This window comes from Rhinatrema bivittatum, chromosome 5, assembly GCF_901001135.1.
Source record: "Rhinatrema bivittatum chromosome 5, aRhiBiv1.1, whole genome shotgun sequence".
Classification (NCBI taxonomy): Eukaryota; Metazoa; Chordata; class Amphibia; order Gymnophiona; family Rhinatrematidae; genus Rhinatrema; species Rhinatrema bivittatum.
The window spans coordinates 8,278,203-8,295,269 of NC_042619.1; the positions used below are offsets into that span (position 1 = coordinate 8,278,203).

At 48.5% G+C, this 17,067-nt stretch overlaps 1 protein-coding gene across 7 annotated transcripts in view; it reads right to left on the minus strand.

Moving 5' to 3' along the window:
• Positions 1-779: 779 nt before the first annotated feature.
• The window catches only part of PGAP2 (post-GPI attachment to proteins 2), a 162,617-nt gene continuing 146,329 nt past the window's right edge, over positions 780-17,067 (minus strand). For 4 of the 7 annotated variants that reach the window (XM_029601971.1, XM_029601970.1, XM_029601972.1 and 1 more), the window contains exons 5-6: positions 8,490-8,598; positions 781-7,890 (exon numbers count right to left, since the gene is read on the minus strand). In XM_029601971.1, coding sequence (XP_029457831.1) covers positions 7,760-7,890; positions 8,490-8,598 — 240 coding nt within the window. In that variant the 3' untranslated portion in view covers positions 781-7,759. Of the gene's footprint in view, positions 7,891-8,489; positions 8,599-17,067 lie in introns of all 7 variants that reach the window. The other 3 variants (XM_029601976.1, XM_029601975.1, XM_029601974.1) reach the window with 1 other exon arrangement.

Sequence of the window (17,067 nt, forward strand, 5' to 3'; positions counted from 1 at the left end):
GCAGCTACTGTGGGGCCACACCAGCTTCTGCTCCTGCTGGCCAGCAGGTAAGGCTGCACTAGCCCCATCTCCTCTTGTTGACTAGTGAGGGGTGGGGGAAGCCACACAAGACATGGTTGGCAAAGCATGGGGAGGGGAAGGGGAGACTATAAAGGTGCTTTCATCTGGTTGGCTTATGCAAGTCCACACCAGCCAGGGAGGAAGGCAACACCATTGGCTTGTCGGGTGGCAGTCTGGAGAGAGGGGGCTGCTTCTTGGTCTTGGGAGGAAGGGGCCCAGTGCAATCAGTTTTCACAGGCTACGTGCTGACACCGGCTGGTATACTTCTGCACCAATTTACCGAGTGGCACACAAAAACCTTTCTTTTTGCTTCAATCTCAGAACAGATGTTCATATTTGTAGAAAATACCATTTTTCTACAAAACTGCTTTTGGTCTTCTTCTTCAGTTCAAACCAGCGTCTACCTTTGTTTGCAATTCCCATGATTTTTTTCCTTCCTCACAGTGACAATGCTCAGCAGCTCGCTCAGGAACCCGAATCATAGGTAAGCTATGGTCACTTGGTGTGACTCCCTGTGCAGCCCCCCCAGTCCCCGCTGGCCTGGGGGAGCAGAAGCTGGGCTTGATAATTGAATCCAAATCTCCCATATGACTAAACACTCAACCATCAGACCGATATCTTTTCTTCTTTAAAAGAGACACCACAATCATGCGTCTAACACCACAGAAAGGGGAGAAATGTCACAACACAACAGAATCTCCCTCCTTAAATACAGATACATTCCTTAGTGGTGAGTCTGGACAAGGGAGTTTAAAATCCATTTTTAATGAATTCACTTCAAAACAATGATCATATTCAGCAGGAAAACAGATGTTTACCATATCCGACCATTTACAGCAGCACAATACAAAATATGTATACAATCCCACGGTAATATAATATCACCATTTCTAAAAGACCCTTCATAGCCTATTTAAAAGTAGTATAAAGCAGCAGAATGTGAGATAAATCCTGCACATAAAAAATCCCCTCGACATTACAATTTAGGATAGCCCTACGGTCTGACTAAAATTAGCCAGCTAACTCCAAATATCAGAGTTAGACGGTTCACTTAATCAGCTAACTCCGCTCCTCCCCGGACCGCCTACTGCCCGCTCATGGAATGTCCCCAAGTTATCCGGTAAGGGCTAAATATAGCCGGGTAAGCCATTTAGACGGATAACTATTACATTATCCGTCTCAGCTTTGGAATATGGACCTCACAGTGCTCCAGACCTGCTCTAGCTCCAGCCTAGCTATTTCCTATTCAAGGCCAAAATACCTCAGCTCACTGTGTCGGGCAGCTATAAAAAGAAGCGAGGTTCTTGAAGACAGCCAAAGTTGATTAGCAGCCATTCCCTAGAAAGGGATACCTTTTCAGTCTCCAGGCTGCACTTCTCGGGTTCTTCTACAGTGACTCTCCTTTGTCTGATGGGTCTTCAAACCTGGGCACCCTCTTCTGCCTGATGGGTCTTCACGCCCACAGAGATCCTCCTCTGTCCTACAGCTCCTCCTATCCATGAAGACGGAGCCCTATAATAGGAATGGTGCTGACTAGCTCTGCTCTTTGAATTGCAGATCTGACTTTCAGCATGTCCGTAATGAACATGTCTGAGAATGTGGTTAGTTTAGAGGGTGATCCTGAAAATCAGGACTGTGACTGGCACATGAGAAATAAAGTTCACCATCTTTGGCCTAGAACTTCACATGACTTAGTCTTTGAGAAAGTAATACTGCTCACTATTTCCCAAGTACCCACAGGAAGCAGAAGCTTGGAAGATGCTTTAGCAAACCTTTCTTCCCAATTCTGGCTTCTCTTTGACCTAATTAAAAGTGTAGCTGTTTGTACATTGGGGAGGAGGAGATAGGGAAAGGACAGGGAATCAGCACAAAGTTTGGAGCTCACTTTAGCATCAGCCACCAACACCACGCTCTGCTTCATTGGAGTTACAGACTTTCAGGAGTGAGGGGAAGATACCTGGCCACATGGGGTACTGAGGCTCTCCTAGGACAGGGAGATCGAGACCATGCTAACTCCCATCAGAACATCGAGCAAGACTGCCCAAGGCACCCAGAGGCTCTGCTTTGGGGCTGTCCATGGCTTCTTCCCTCTCTCTAACCTTTAATTCACAACTCACTTTTATGTGAAAATAACGTGGGCCACCACCATTCCTCACACCCCCACTTGGCTGCTGGTTAGTCCAATGCCTAGTTCTTGGTTTTATTTTTACCCAAATATACTTTTCATTAAGATGTGTTTGAAATAAGAAAAGTTACAGCCCCTGTTTGTAAACTAAGGCATCATCATCGCAGCCCCCCCCCCCCCCCCCCACTTCAGACTAACTGGGAGCATTCACAGCCTTCACCTGTTCTTTTTTAGGGTGAAGATATCAAACTTACGGCATTTCTCTATCTCCTAACTAGGGATCTTGTTAGTGTTGTTGCTTAAGGAACAACCAAAAAGGGAACCGCCTATGCAAACAGGGCTGGTTTTCAGGATAAACAATGAGCAATATGTAAACAAATTAATCCATATTTAAATTCCATTTGCTGTGTGCAAATCCTCTTCCAGGCTGCTCATGGCAGCTATTTGGAAAACCTGGTCCAGACGTGGTTCTCGATGAGCACTACACGCAGCAGCATGCGACACGCAAGCCTGACCGAGAGGAAACGTAACTGTGAGTTTGCTGACGGGGAAAGATTTCACGCAGCGACCAAGCCTGAATGAGTCAAGGACTCCGTGTGTACAGGGAGCACTTCCAGCGCGCTGGGCCCCCTCCTGCTTCTTTTACACTGAGCCTGGGCTGCGGCAGCCCGCATTAAAAAGACTGATTTGGTTTCCTATGCCACATGCAAGCGCTTTCTGACCAACAGAGGGTCATAGTAGAGAGCGCTCACGCCCAAGGAAGGGGAACTAGCGGAGGAGTCCCTGAAGGATGAGTCCTGGGTCCAGTTTTATTCCCTCTTTTAATAAATGATATTACAGAGGGGCTAACTGGAAAGCTTTTCTCTTTTTGCAAATTATATTAACATCTACACGGGATAGTTATTCTACATTGTGTAAAAAGGAAAAATGAGCTAAGAGAACCTGAGGACCGGTCAACAGTTTGGCAGCAAAGACTGAAATTATGAGGAAGTGTAGAATTATGCATTTGGGGTGCAGAACCTGAGGGGGGATGAGGGACTGATGTGCACCAAACAGGAGAGAGAGCTTTGGGTGATCGTAGCTGATGATCACAAGGTTGCAGAACAGTGGATGCGGGGCTGTATAGGGAAAGGAAGCAGCAATAGCTCTGGTGCAAATCATTAGCAGGAATTCATATGAAATATTATAACCAACTCTGAAGGTCACATCCTTCCTAAGGACGCGGGAACAAGGCCGGGACGCTGGCATTCTGGAGACCGTTCCTTCCTAAGGACGCGGGAACAAGGCCGGGACCCTGGCATTCTGGAGGCCGTTCCTTCCTAAGGACGCGGGAACAAGGCCGGGACCCTGGCATTCTGGAGGCCGTTCCTTCCTAAGGAGGCGGGAACAAGGCCGGGACCCTGGCATTCTGGAGGCCGCTCCTTCCTAAGGAGGCGGGAACAAGGCCGGGACCCTGGCATTCTGGAGGCCGCTCCTTCCTAAGGACGCGGGAACAAGGCCAGGACGCTGGCATTCTGGAGGCCGTTCCTTCCTAAGGACGCGGAAACAAGGCCGGGACGCTGGCATTCTGGAGGCCGTTCCTTCCTAAGGAGGCGGGAACAAGGCCGGGACCCTGGCATTCTGGAGGCCGTTCCTTCCTAAGGAGGCGGGAACAAGGCCGGGACCCTGGCATTCTGGAGGCCGTTCCTTCCTAAGGACGCGGGAACAAGGCCGGGACCCTGGCATTCTGGAGGCCGTTCCTTCCTAAGGACGCGGGAACAAGGCCGGGACCCTGGCATTCTGGAGGCCACTCCTTCCTAAGGAGGCGGGAACAAGGCCGGGACCCTGGCATTCTGGAGGCCGTTCCTTCCTAAGGAGGCGGGAACAAGGCCGGGACCCTGGCATTCTGGAGACCGTTCCTTCCTAAGGACGCGGGAACAAGGCCAGGACGCTGGCATTCTGGAGGCCGTTCCTTCCTAAGGACGCGGGAACAAGGCCGGGACCCTGGCATTCTGGAGGCCGTTCCTTCCTAAGGACGCGGGAACAAGGCCGGACCCTGGCATTCTGGAGGCCGTTCCTTCCTAAGGACGCGGGAACAAGGCCAGGACGCTGGCATTCTGGAGGCCGTTCCTTCCTAAGGACGCGGGAACAAGGCCGGGACCCTGGCATTCTGGAGGCCGTTCCTTCCTAAGGAGGCGGGAACAAGGCCGGGACCCTGGCATTCTGGAGGCCGCTCCTTCCTAAGGACGCGGGAACAAGGCCAGGACGCTGGCATTCTGGAGGCCGTTCCTTCCTAAGGAGGCGGGAACAAGGCCGGGACCCTGGCATTCTGGAGGCCGTTCCTTCCTAAGGAGGCGGGAACAAGGCCGGGACCCTGGCATTCTGGAGGCCGTTCCTTCCTAAGGACGCGGGAACAAGGCCGGGACCCTGGCATTCTGGAGGCCGTTCCTTCCTAAGGACGCGGGAACAAGGCCGGGACCCTGGCATTCTGGAGGCCGTTCCTTCCTAAGGACGCGGGAACAAGGCCGGGACCCTGGCATTCTGGAGGCCGTTCCTTCCTAAGGACGCGGGAACAAGGCCAGGACGCTGGCATTCTGGAGGCCGTTCCTTCCTAAGGACGCGGGAACAAGGCCGGGACCCTGGCATTCTGGAGGCCGTTCCTTCCTAAGGAGGCGGGAACAAGGCCGGGACCCTGGCATTCTGGAGGCCGTTCCTTCCTAAGGACGCGGGAACAAGGCCGGGACCCTGGCATTCTGGAGGCCGTTCCTTCCTAAGGACGCGGGAACAAGGCCGGGACCCTGGCATTCTGGAGGCCGCTCCTTCCTAAGGAGGCGGGAACAAGGCCGGGACCCTGGCATTCTGGAGGCCGTTCCTTCCTAAGGACGCGGGAACAAGGCCGGGACCCTGGCATTCTGGAGGCCGTTCCTTCCTAAGGAGGCGGGAACAAGGCCGGGACCCTGGCATTCTGGAGGCCGTTCCTTCCTAAGGACGCGGGAACAAGGCCGGGACCCTGGCATTCTGGAGGCCGTTCCTTCCTAAGGAGGCGGGAACAAGGCCGGGACCCTGGCATTCTGGAGGCCGTTCCTTCCTAAGGACGCGGGAACAAGGCCGGGACCCTCGCATTCTGGAGGCCACTCCTTCCTAAGGACGCGGGAACAAGGCCGGGACGCTGGCATTCTGGAGGCCGTTCCTTCCTAAGGACGCGGGAACAAGGCCGGGACCCTGGCATTCTGGAGGCCGCTCCTTCCTAAGGACGCGGGAACAAGGCCGGGACCCTGGCATTCTGGAGGCCGCTCCTTCCTAAGGACGTGGAAACAAGGCCGGGACCCTGGCATTCTGGAGGCCGTTCCTTCCTAAGGACGCGGGAACAAGGCCGGGACCCTGGCATTCTGGAGGCCGTTCCTTCCTAAGGACGCGGAAACAAGGCCGGGACGCTGGCATTCTGGAGGCCGTTCCTTCCTAAGGACGCGGGAACAAGGCCGGGACCCTCGCATTCTGGAGGCCACTCCTTCCTAAGGACACGGGAACAAGGCCGGGACGCTGGCATTCTGGAGGCCGTTCCTTCCTAAGGACGCGGGAACAAGGCCGGGACCCTGGCATTCTGGAGGCCGTTCCTTCCTAAGGACGCGGAAACAAGGCCGGGACGCTGGCATTCTGGAGGCCGTTCCTTCCTAAGGACGCGGGAACAAGGCCGGGACCCTCGCATTCTGGAGGCCGCTCCTTCCTAAGGACGCGGGAACAAGGCCGGGACGCTGGCATTCTGGAGGCCGTTCCTTCCTAAGGACGCGGGAACAAGGCCGGGACCCTGGCATTCTGGAGGCCGTTCCTTCCTAAGGACGCGGAAACAAGGCCGGGACGCTGGCATTCTGGAGGCCGTTCCTTCCTAAGGACGCGGGAACAAGGCCGGGACCCTCGCATTCTGGAGGCCACTCCTTCCTAAGGACACGGGAACAAGGCCGGGACGCTGGCATTCTGGAGGCCGTTCCTTCCTAAGGACGCGGGAACAAGGCCGGGACCCTGGCATTCTGGAGGCCGCTCCTTCCTAAGGACGTGGAAACAAGGCCGGGACCCTGGCATTCTGGAGGCCGTTCCTTCCTAAGGACGCGGGAACAAGGCCGGGACCCTGGCATTCTGGAGGCCGTTCCTTCCTAAGGACGCGGAAACAAGGCCGGGACCCTGGCATTCTGGAGGCCGTTCCTTCCTAAGGACGCGGGAACAAGGCCGGGACCCTGGCATTCTGGAGGCCGCTCCTTCCTAAGGACGTGGAAACAAGGCCGGGACCCTGGCATTCTGGAGGCCGTTCCTTCCTAAGGACGCGGGAACAAGGCCGGGACCCTGGCATTCTGGAGGCCGTTCCTTCCTAAGGACGTTGAGAGGCCTGCAACGGAAACCCTGCTCACCGCAAGCCAACAAGGACGTGACATCCTGACACGAAGGCGGAGGTAGGACAGGGCAGAGGAACGATGAGGAAAGACTCTTTTACCGAGAGGGTGGCAGCTGCCTGCAGGAAGCTGTAACCCAACTCTTGGGACAGACTCAGAGGCTGCTACTAAGGGGAGGCGGAGAGCAGAAGGTACGAGATATAGGGGAGGAGAGGCCTAGCTGTTGGATTTGTTATGAAAATCGACGCAGCGAATCACCCAGAAGAAGAAGAAAAAGCCGATTTACACAGAGCAATGGTGCGACTGTGGCACGCGCCCAGGAACAGGGGGCGAGATCAGCCAACATCAAAACGACAGCACGTTTGGTGTTCTCTTAAATTTATTGGAGCACAGGGGGCAAGTTTGCTGCTGAAGGCTGTAGCCTAACTTGGCCACACTTCTCCATTAAGGACAAAAGGAGAAGTGGTGATATCTTACAGGCAGCCAAGACATCCTTTGCACAGTGGGTGTGAGGAAAGGTGATGTCCACAGCTAGAGCAAGGGAGGTGGTCAAGCTTGTACCATTGACAATTAGGAGATATTCTTAGCTATGGCAGTGTAAACGGGGGGGCAACAAGCCAGGCTGGGTGGGCCACATGGCTCCTTTCTGCCCATGGAGCCCTGCTGGCATAGGATATCCAGTGAGAGAACAGCAGGGTGGGGGGGGGGGGGGGGTGTTCGGAGTAACTTTCATGGAGGGACGGCCCCTGTGTGCACAGCAAATTCCACAAGGGGACTTCTGCTATCAGCTGCATCCAGGAAACATCTTGAGACGAGAGAGTTTGGAGAAAACGGGTCATACAAACTCTTTCAGAAAATAAAAGCCCTCTCTTACTGTTCGCCATATTCCCTCTTATAAGTACATTTTATCCGTTCGGAAGGGTCCGTGGCTTCTGACTCCCATTTCCCACATTGTTCTTTAAATATGTATAAAAATAGATTTCTCTAATGTCACTGTTCCCATCACCAGTCCAGAAATCGTTGAAGCTGACATGGTTTTCCCTGAGATACGATGCTTCTCATGCACCTCTGGAGCCTGTGAGCTCTGTGCTTTGCCTGCAGCATCCAGGGCTCCTCAGGGCACGCTTGCTCCTGCACCGCGGCTCGGCCTCCCCTCCTCCATCCCGCTGCGGAGGCGCATGGGAGCCGTGGCCTGTCCGTTCAGCAGCCCTGCTCAAAAGCGCTTCTCTTCCTGCGGGCAGCTAATGACCAGCTCCTTGTTGCCAAAGTCCCACCAGGCCGTCATGTGGAACGCCATGTTGGAGAGGACCACCAGGTACTCCAGGAAGGCAAAAAGGGTATAGACTGGAGAAAGAGAGCAAGGAAACAGCTTAGAAAGAAGCAGTGCCACCGTCTTACAGGGTTTTACAGCTTACTCTGGCTCACATGGCTTCTTGCAAAACTTTACCTTCACCACAGACATCTACTGCTCTAATAGGGCGCTGCCAGCAGGGTACAGGGCTCAGTACATGCAAATGAACGCGAAAGGACAGTCTTAGTGCACAGCAGATGTAAACTACAGAGAGAGTCGCATGCGATAGCCGCAGCTCTCCGGTTCTTACTGGTTTTGGGCCTTTTGGGTAGAGGAAGATTGCTGTAAGCTGCGCCTCACAATCACACGCTCACAAGCACTCAGAACACAAAATTACACACACGTGTGATTACAGAAAGGGAGGGCTGAAGCAGTTTGGGAATTGCGTTATGCAGGAGCAGAGCAGTGGTGGTGGGATTATGGAAGGGCAGGACTGCAGCGGAGCAGCAGGATTATAAAGGGGTGGATTACACAGGCGGTGTGGGATTGCAGAAGTGCAGGTCAGCAAGCACGATTACACCAGGGTGGGGGCGCCACAGGCAAGCCCATACAGGAATAGGACTGCGGGCTGTGCCAGGGGCTGGGTCATTACCTCCAGGCTCACAGTACAGGTTGTGTCTGAAGTAGACCAGCACCGACACCAGGAATGTGATCAGGTTCATGAGGAAAAGCCTCCACTTCCATGTGTATGAGGTGTAGTCCTGAAACAACACAGAGAATATTCCCATTATTTATTTATTTATTTAAGGATTTTTATATACCGGGGTCCATAAGAAACATCACCTCGGTTTACATTCAAACATTAATTCAGCAAATAGCTTTACAATATAACATCATAACTGCATGAATATAAAACCAAGTAAAACTTTGTAAAAAAAAAAAAAAAATTCAATATAAGAGTGTCTGTAGAAATAATCTGAAAGGTATTTTGTAGAACTCAGTTTATTGATAATAGGCTTTTTTGAATAGCCAGGTTTTTAGGTTTTGTTTAAATTTTTTGTGGCAAAGTTCCTGGCGTAATTCACAGGGCATAATGTTCCATATTGTGGATCCAGCAATGATGAAAGAACGTTCTTTTGTAGTCGAAAGTTTGGTCAAATAAGGCGCAGGGATCTTCAGTTTCGCTAAATGTTGGAATCTAGTAGGGCGGATTGATGTTTTGAATTGTAATTGATCATTGAACCATAGCATATCTCTGTTGTGAACGGCTTTATGTATAAGCGTCATGGATTTATATACTATCCTGGAAGCCACGGGTAGCCAGTGCAATGACTGAAGTGCTGGAGTGATGTGCTCATGGCTTCTCGTGTCAGTGATGATGTGGGCCGCTGCATTTTGTAACATTTGCAAAGGCTGGATTGTAATTTTAGGTAGACCTAAAAAGACATTACTGCAGTCAGGTACAGGAGCACTAGTTCAGATACACTCTCCTCACTGAAGACTGCCAGCTTCCCTCCAACAGATGAAAACACAAGCACCAGACACTCCCTCCCCAAAATCCAGCCCATAGCACAGTCAGACACCTTGAGCAACCCCCCAATCCTCCTAAACAGCCCACAACACAACGACATGAGCAGAATTGTCTGACAACCCCTCCCCACTCAGGACACTAACAGCTGGGTCCCTCCCTGGTCTCTATCAGACATTCTGTAGAGATTAGGGTAAGCAAGGTGGTGATGACCCAAGGCTTTAAAAAGGGACATATTGATCAGTCACATGATGTGGTGGACTCTGTGAGCCGCACGTACACCGAGCTCCTGCTGCCACCCCGATAAAACCCGGAACCTTGCTTGCACCTCAACGAAGTCTGTGGCCAATTATTGGAAGGCAACTTCTCGTGAAGCTGCTTGACAGTGAAGAGCCCCGGGTAAGGGACAAATGGCGAACAAATCTTTAAAAAAAAAAAAAAAAAACACAAGGAGAAACTGAAGGCCCCGGAGAACAAAATGGCTGCCGCTCCCCCAGAGCTTCCTGACGCCCGGGGAGAGGATTCATTAGAGGAAAACATCTCACAGGCTGTGGCAGCAGCGTTAGATATGCGCCTACACCAGTTTTCAGAACAAATCACTGAAGTAACAGCATCACTGAATGCCTTTGACACTTGCGTGGAGTGCGTTGAGGGCCACGTAGCCCTTATTGAAGACGACGTGAAGGTAGAGAAAGAGGCAGCAAGCAGAGACTTAAAAATTGATGACTTAGGGAACCGATCAAGAAGGAACAACGTAAGATTTGCTGGAATACCAGAATCGGTTCCGGAGTTGGAGATGGCACGCACTCTGGAGACATGGCCGACTTCTACAGTGGCAAACCTACTGGTGGTGCCAGGGAACCTGATTGTTAGGGCACATCATACTGGGGAAAAAAAAAAAGATACCTCAGAATCAACAAGGCGGCCATGAGTGGTTCTTGCTAGACTTTTAAACTACGCTCACAAAGTGTTAACTTTTCAGCATTATCGCAAAGCTCGAGCCCTCCAATATGAGAACAGGAAGTGACATGAGTGTCACCTCAGCGGCGTGAATTTTCGACTGTTTGCACAACTTTATTCAACAAGAAAATTCAATTCTCTCTAATATATCCGGCGAAGCTGAGAATTTGGCACAATGAGAATGTCCATTTGTTTGATAGCCCGGGTTCAGCAACGGAATTTAACAACTCTATACCCTCGGAGGATCTGCAACATGGCTGAGCGCGACTTGATCCGGTGCAATGCAATATTGGTAACATGTGGGAAGGACAGTGATATCATTAAATGTGCAGCATTTTTTGTTTTTACTCTCCTTGTAGAGAACATGCTCTGGGTTCAAGCTAGGTTTGTTATTATCATAGTAACTGGGGTGGCAGGGAGCACATCTAGTCATGGATGACTCCTGGTCCCCTTGTTTGGGACAGTTTGGAAATCTTGCTGAATGGGGGGGAATTAAGAGAGCTGGGGTTTTGAGAAATGGGGAGATAACAGTTTCATGTGTTAACTTTACATGGAACATGATTATTATTCATCATATTGGGAATGATGAATTCCCACCAGAATCACATATCTACCTCGAGGATCAGATATCAATTTATTTAGCTGAAAGGATACTGCCTTGTGTATAAGTATGGCGACTCCACAGCTTTGAGAAGAGCCAAACACATGGGAGACCCATCTTTTTTTAAGTTTGATAGTCTCAACCTCGGTTAGATGGGTTTCCTGAAGGAAAGCTACCTTGACGTAACCCATTAAGCCTGGAAAGAATTTTCTGTCTTGACCGGCGTGCCTAGCCAGCTCCATTCCAGGTAATCATCTCAAAAGCCATGAACCTTGCCCTATCGTCTTTAAAAAGAGACTCAAAACTTGGCTATTCGAACAAGCCTTCTATCCATACCAATAATTTTACCCTAAATCTTCCCAAATATGTGCACCTTGTAACGTGTCTACTGTATATTTAGCCAGATCCTTTCGAGTACTACATTATTTATTGTAACTTCTTGTTTCCTTAATCCAAGTTTATCCTCCTGTTCAATGTAATTGCACTCTGTCTTGCTTGTTTAATGTTATAATGTAAACCGAATTGATATGTAACTTTTGCTACATGAATTTCGGTATATAAAAATGTTAAATTAAATTGGCATATGAAACAGGTACCAGATTCTTTCCTTCCCCCCCGAAAAGAAGGGCACGAGCCTTTAAAGATCACTTCACAAGATGTTCTTTAAATGCTCGTGCCCTTCTTTTCTGGGGGGGGGGGGGGGGGGGGGGAAGGAAAGAATCTGGTACCTGTTTCACATGCCAATACCATCTTAGCTTTTGAGGTGATTACCTGGAATGGAGCTGGCTAGGCACGCCGGTCAAGACAGAAAATTCTTTCCAGGCTTAATGGGTTACGTCAAGGTAGCTTTCCTTCAGGAAACCCATCTAACCGAGGTGGAGACTATCAAACTTAAAAAAAAAAAGATGGTTCTCCCACGTGTTTGGCTCTTCTAAAAGCTGTGGAGTCGCCATACTTATACACAAGGCAGTATCCTTTCAGCTAAATAAATTGATATCTGATCCTCGAGGTAGATATGTGATTCTGATGGGTATAAACACTAAACAGTCATCTTAGCAGTGGTGTATGCTCCTAACAGTTATGACCATTCATTTTTCTCTGGCCTATTTTCTTAAATTTCACAATTAGAAGATTATCCCATCATATTAGGGGGAGACAAATTGTATTATAGATCCTCAACTGGATAGATACCCCCCGAAATCAGATTACCCTTTAAGTGAACACAAGGGGCCACAATTTCTCTGTAATAACCTCCATATGCTAGATCTTTGGAGGGTACTCCATCCAGGGGAGTGCGATTTCACCCATGTTGCTCGAGCACACCCTACCAGGTCAAGAATTGACTACTTATTAATATCTGAATCCTTATTCCATAAATGTTCTAAGGTCACTATTAGGGCTTTAATTATTTCATATCACTGCCCGGTGATTGGGACCTTGATAATAGGGGATCCACAATGGAGAATGCCTGTTATGTTAGCCCCCGGTCCTGACTTCCCAAAGTACCTACAACACAAGTGGGCTGAGTTTCTAGAATTTAATGGTCACCCTACCAATCAACCCACTCTTCTCTGGGAAACTGCAAAAGCTGTACTCAGGGGGGATATAATCAGCTATGTAAATCATAAAATGAAAAAGAGGCAGGCAGAGATTTTGCGTTTAGAAACAGAATTGAGACACCAGAAACGTAATTTACTTAGGAATTCATCTGCTGACGACCGGGAGGCTTTTAAGGCAACTCAGCGGGCATTGAATTCTGTACTACATGAACGTGCATTGGGGTCTATATGGAGCTTGAAATACCACTTATTTCAATTTGGGAACAAATCAGGCCGAATGATAGCTAGGGTTGTTAAAATCCAGAGAATCTGCTAAATTTATTCCTGCAATCAAAGATAGTCAGGGGAATCTTAAAAGACCCTCTGTTGATATTGCACGAATGTTTTCTACTTTTTACCAAAAACTCTACTCGGCCGAACCGGCCACATCTGAGGCGGTCTTTAATTTCCTAAATCAAATATCGTACCCTCCTTGCCCCCTGAACAGTTGCAGAAACTGAATCAAGATACCACCCATGTTGAAATTTCAGATGCCATAAAGTCTTTGGCTGCCCTTAAAGCCCCCAGTCCGGATGGACTGGACTCTTGGTTTTATAAATATTTGGGATCAGATGTTTCAGTCCAGTTATGAAGAGATGGCTGAACAGGGGTGCATGCCTGCGATGAGGTTTACCTAAACCTGGTAGGGATACCCTGCTTCCCTATATCACTTCTTAATATAGACATCAAAATGCATGCCAAGGTTATCACAAACAGACTGAAATATCTTATGCCCACAATTATCTCTCCTGATCAGGTGGGATTCGTTCATGGGAGACGCTCGACAATCAATATTCACAAAGTGTGGGTGGCGTTAGAGCACTGTATCCTGGGAAAAATCAAAGACCCGCTATTGGTTAGTTGCGATGCAGAGAAAGCCTTTGAGAGAGTAGCTTGGCCTTTTTTGAAAGGTGTCCTAGAGAAATTTGGTTTGGTGGGGAAAATGTATCAATATATTCAAATATTTTATAGCAACCCAATGGCAAAAATCTTAGTTAACGGCCTATTATCTGCAGAATTTCCCCTCTGTAGGGGCCCTCTTTCTCCATTATTATTTATTTTAATGGTGGAATCCCTAGTTATTCAGCTCCGGGAGGCCCAGGAGGTGACTGGAATTAAGATAGGCTACCTTCCATATAAAACACCCCTCAGGGTTCAAATTGAATTTAGACCAGACAGAAGCACTAGATATCCACAGTCACTGGACTTTCCAGTCAAGTGGGTGGGGGACACCATCAAATATTTAGGGCTCCATAAGCCATCATAACCTCGCTAAGTGGTACTCCATAAATATCAGGCCAGTGCTAGATAAAATTCACCAGCAAGTAAGTTGGCAAAATCTTCCCCTTTTGTTCCTTGGGTGTATTGTGGCCATAAAAATGGTATTGGCCCCAAAACTCATTTCGCTTTTGCTAACGCTCCCAGTCTTTTTGCGCTCCAGGGAACAGGGTCTGTTACGGAGACGTAGGGGAGTTTTCATTTGGCGGGGTTAAGCGGGCATGCGTGGTCGTTACTACTCTTTTAGGCCCCCCCCGGGCCCACGGAGGAGTGACTGTCCCTAATTTTTGGAATTACTCCTGGGCGGCTAATCTCAGGTTTTTGGGAGACTGGGTGAACAATACTTCTGAATACTCCAGTAATACTCCAGTAATACTCCAGTAAAACTCCAGTAATCCTACCATACTCATGGGAGATTTTAACCTCCACGTAGATGTCCAACCTCAATCCACCAACTGTAAAACTCTTCTCACCTCGCTCAGCAATATGGGTTTTAGACAGATTGTGACAGAACCAACCCACAAAGCAGGTCATACGTTGGACCTTATCTTCATAAACGATGGAATCACAACACACAACATCCCCACTTGCCTTCCAGTACCATGGACAGACCACAGAATCATAACATCGGTGTTAGAAATAAAGGAGATCTCCCCGCAATCCACACAATCAATAGCCATCTCCATCAGGAAACAATGCTCTGGAGACCAACTCAGTGAACAGCTGGCCAAGGAACTAGTGCATCTGGACCTCTCCAATGCCAACTCAGCGACTTCTTCATGGACCAACATCACTAAAAAGGTTGCAGACCAAATGTGCCCCATGACGACTAAATATATCAACCCTAACAAAGACAACAGGAAACCTTGGTTCACTCCTGAGCTGAAAAAACGCAAACATGAATTGAGATCCAAGGAACAAAATTGGCGAAGAAACCCATCTTCAACCACCCTCCTCATCTACAAAGAGTGCCTCAACTCATACAGAAATGACATCAACAAAACCAAGAGAGAATTCTTCTCCAAAAAGATCCACCACCTCATATTTGATTCAAGAGCACTTTTCTCATACGTTTCTACCCTTACTAAACCTCCTGCGCCTACCATTCCAGACGACCAAGCTCTCAACAAAGCGAATGAACTAGCTGCCTTCTTTGACAACAAAATCACATCACTCCTAGCCCCCCTCAAAGGAGCAGCTACACTTCCAAACCACATTCAACAATCAGCTCACTCAACCGCTCAACAATCTTTGGACACAACAGATCAACAGCCTCCGCACTCAACCGCCCAACAATCATTGCACTCAACCACCTTACAACCCAACACAACCCCATCAGTGCTGGACAAGTTTGATCCCACATCTACTTTAGAAATAGAGAACATTCTCAAAAAAATAAAACCTTCCTCTCACCCATCGGACCATATCCCTTCAAACACCCTGAGTATGATCACCAACACCATAGCCAAACCTGTTGCAGACATCATCAACTGCTCTCTCACTCAAGGTCAAGTTCCCAACCAACTCAAGTTAGCCATGCTCAAACCGCTCCTCAAAAAACCCAACCTTCCCACCTCAGATCCAGCCAACTTCAGACCTATAGCAAACCTCCCTATGTTAGCCAAAACTATGGAAAAAGTGGTTAACAAACAACTTTCAGACTTTCTTGAAGAAAATAACATCCTCACCCCAAACCAATTTGGTTTTCGTAAGACTAGGAACACAGAATCGCTATTAGCCTCACTATCAGACACCATTATCTTTAATCTAGAAAAAGGCCAACCTTGCCTCCTCGCTCTCCTGGATCTCTCTTCAGCGTTCGATACTGTAAACCACCCGTGCCTCCTGCAACGCCTAACGGACATTGGCATTACAGGAGCAGCGTTCAACTGGTTCAAATCTTTTTTGGAGGACAGATCATACAAGGTCAGGATAAATAACAAAGAGTCTCGTGCCATCGAATCTAAAAGGGGAGTTCCGCAAGGTTCATCCCTCTCCCCGACTCTCTTCAATATATATCTTCTCCCTCTCTGCCAATTACTCACCAACCTCAAGCTTATACACTTCCTATATGCGGATGACATACAAATCCTCATCCCTATAGAGGACACACTACACAAAGCCATGTCACACTGGAGTAAATGTCTCGCAGCTATCAACAACCTTCTCACCAGCCTCAACCTAGTCTTAAACACAAACAAAACTGAAATCCTCATTATAGCACCGGAAAACTATGTCCCATCCACTCCTCCGAACGCCAACCAAAGTCCGGATACCTTTTCTCAACAAGTAAAGGACCTGGGAGTCATCTTAGACAGTGGATTCAGCTTCAACAAATTCGTCAATAACACAACAAAAGAATGTTTCTTTAAACTACAAACCTTAAAGAAACTAAAACCACTCCTTCTGTACAGAGATTTCCGCATGGTTCTACAAGCCATCATACTCCCAAAACTGGACTACTGTAACTCTCTCCTCCTTGGCCTACCAGCTTGCACCACAAAACCACTTCAGATGGTCCTGAATGCCTCGGCAAGAATTCTCTCAAATGCCAAAAAAAGAGACCATATCACCCCAATCCTGCATCATCTACACTGGCTCCCGATAAAATACAGGATCCAATTCAAGTCCTTAATGATGATACATAAGGCCTTACATAATATCGCTCCACTCAATTTAACATTTCAAATTCAGCTACACACATCAGTGAAACCAACTAGAAGCGCATATCAGTACAGACTAACCACACAACAGGCGAAATCCTCCCTCAGGAAACGTGCTCTATCCACAGCGGGCCCTTCTCTCTGGAACTCGCTCCCTCCGGACCTTCGCCTTGAACCGTGCCACGCTACATTTAAAAAGAAACTTAAGACTTGGTTGTTCGAACAAGCTTTCCCATAGAACTAATGAGCAAGAAAAAAGGCATTTCATATCCTCCGTATCTTCCCCAGCTTATATTATATACCTTTTCTCAAATTAACTATTTTATGTTTATTTATGTTTATTTATGTTTATTTATGTTTTCTCAAATTAACTATGTTCAATGTAAACCGCTAAATGTTTAATGTAAACCGCTAAATGAAGCGATAGTTACGGTTCCTTAGCGATAGTTTTGGTTCCTTGTAAACCGGGGTGATATGTATACTATACAGGAACCCCGGTATATAAATTCTTTAAATAAATAAATAAATACACAGGCAGTACATTATTGCAAGTACGACGTGGGCCTCTTGGTCCTAACCTGTTTTGACAAATGAGTATGTTT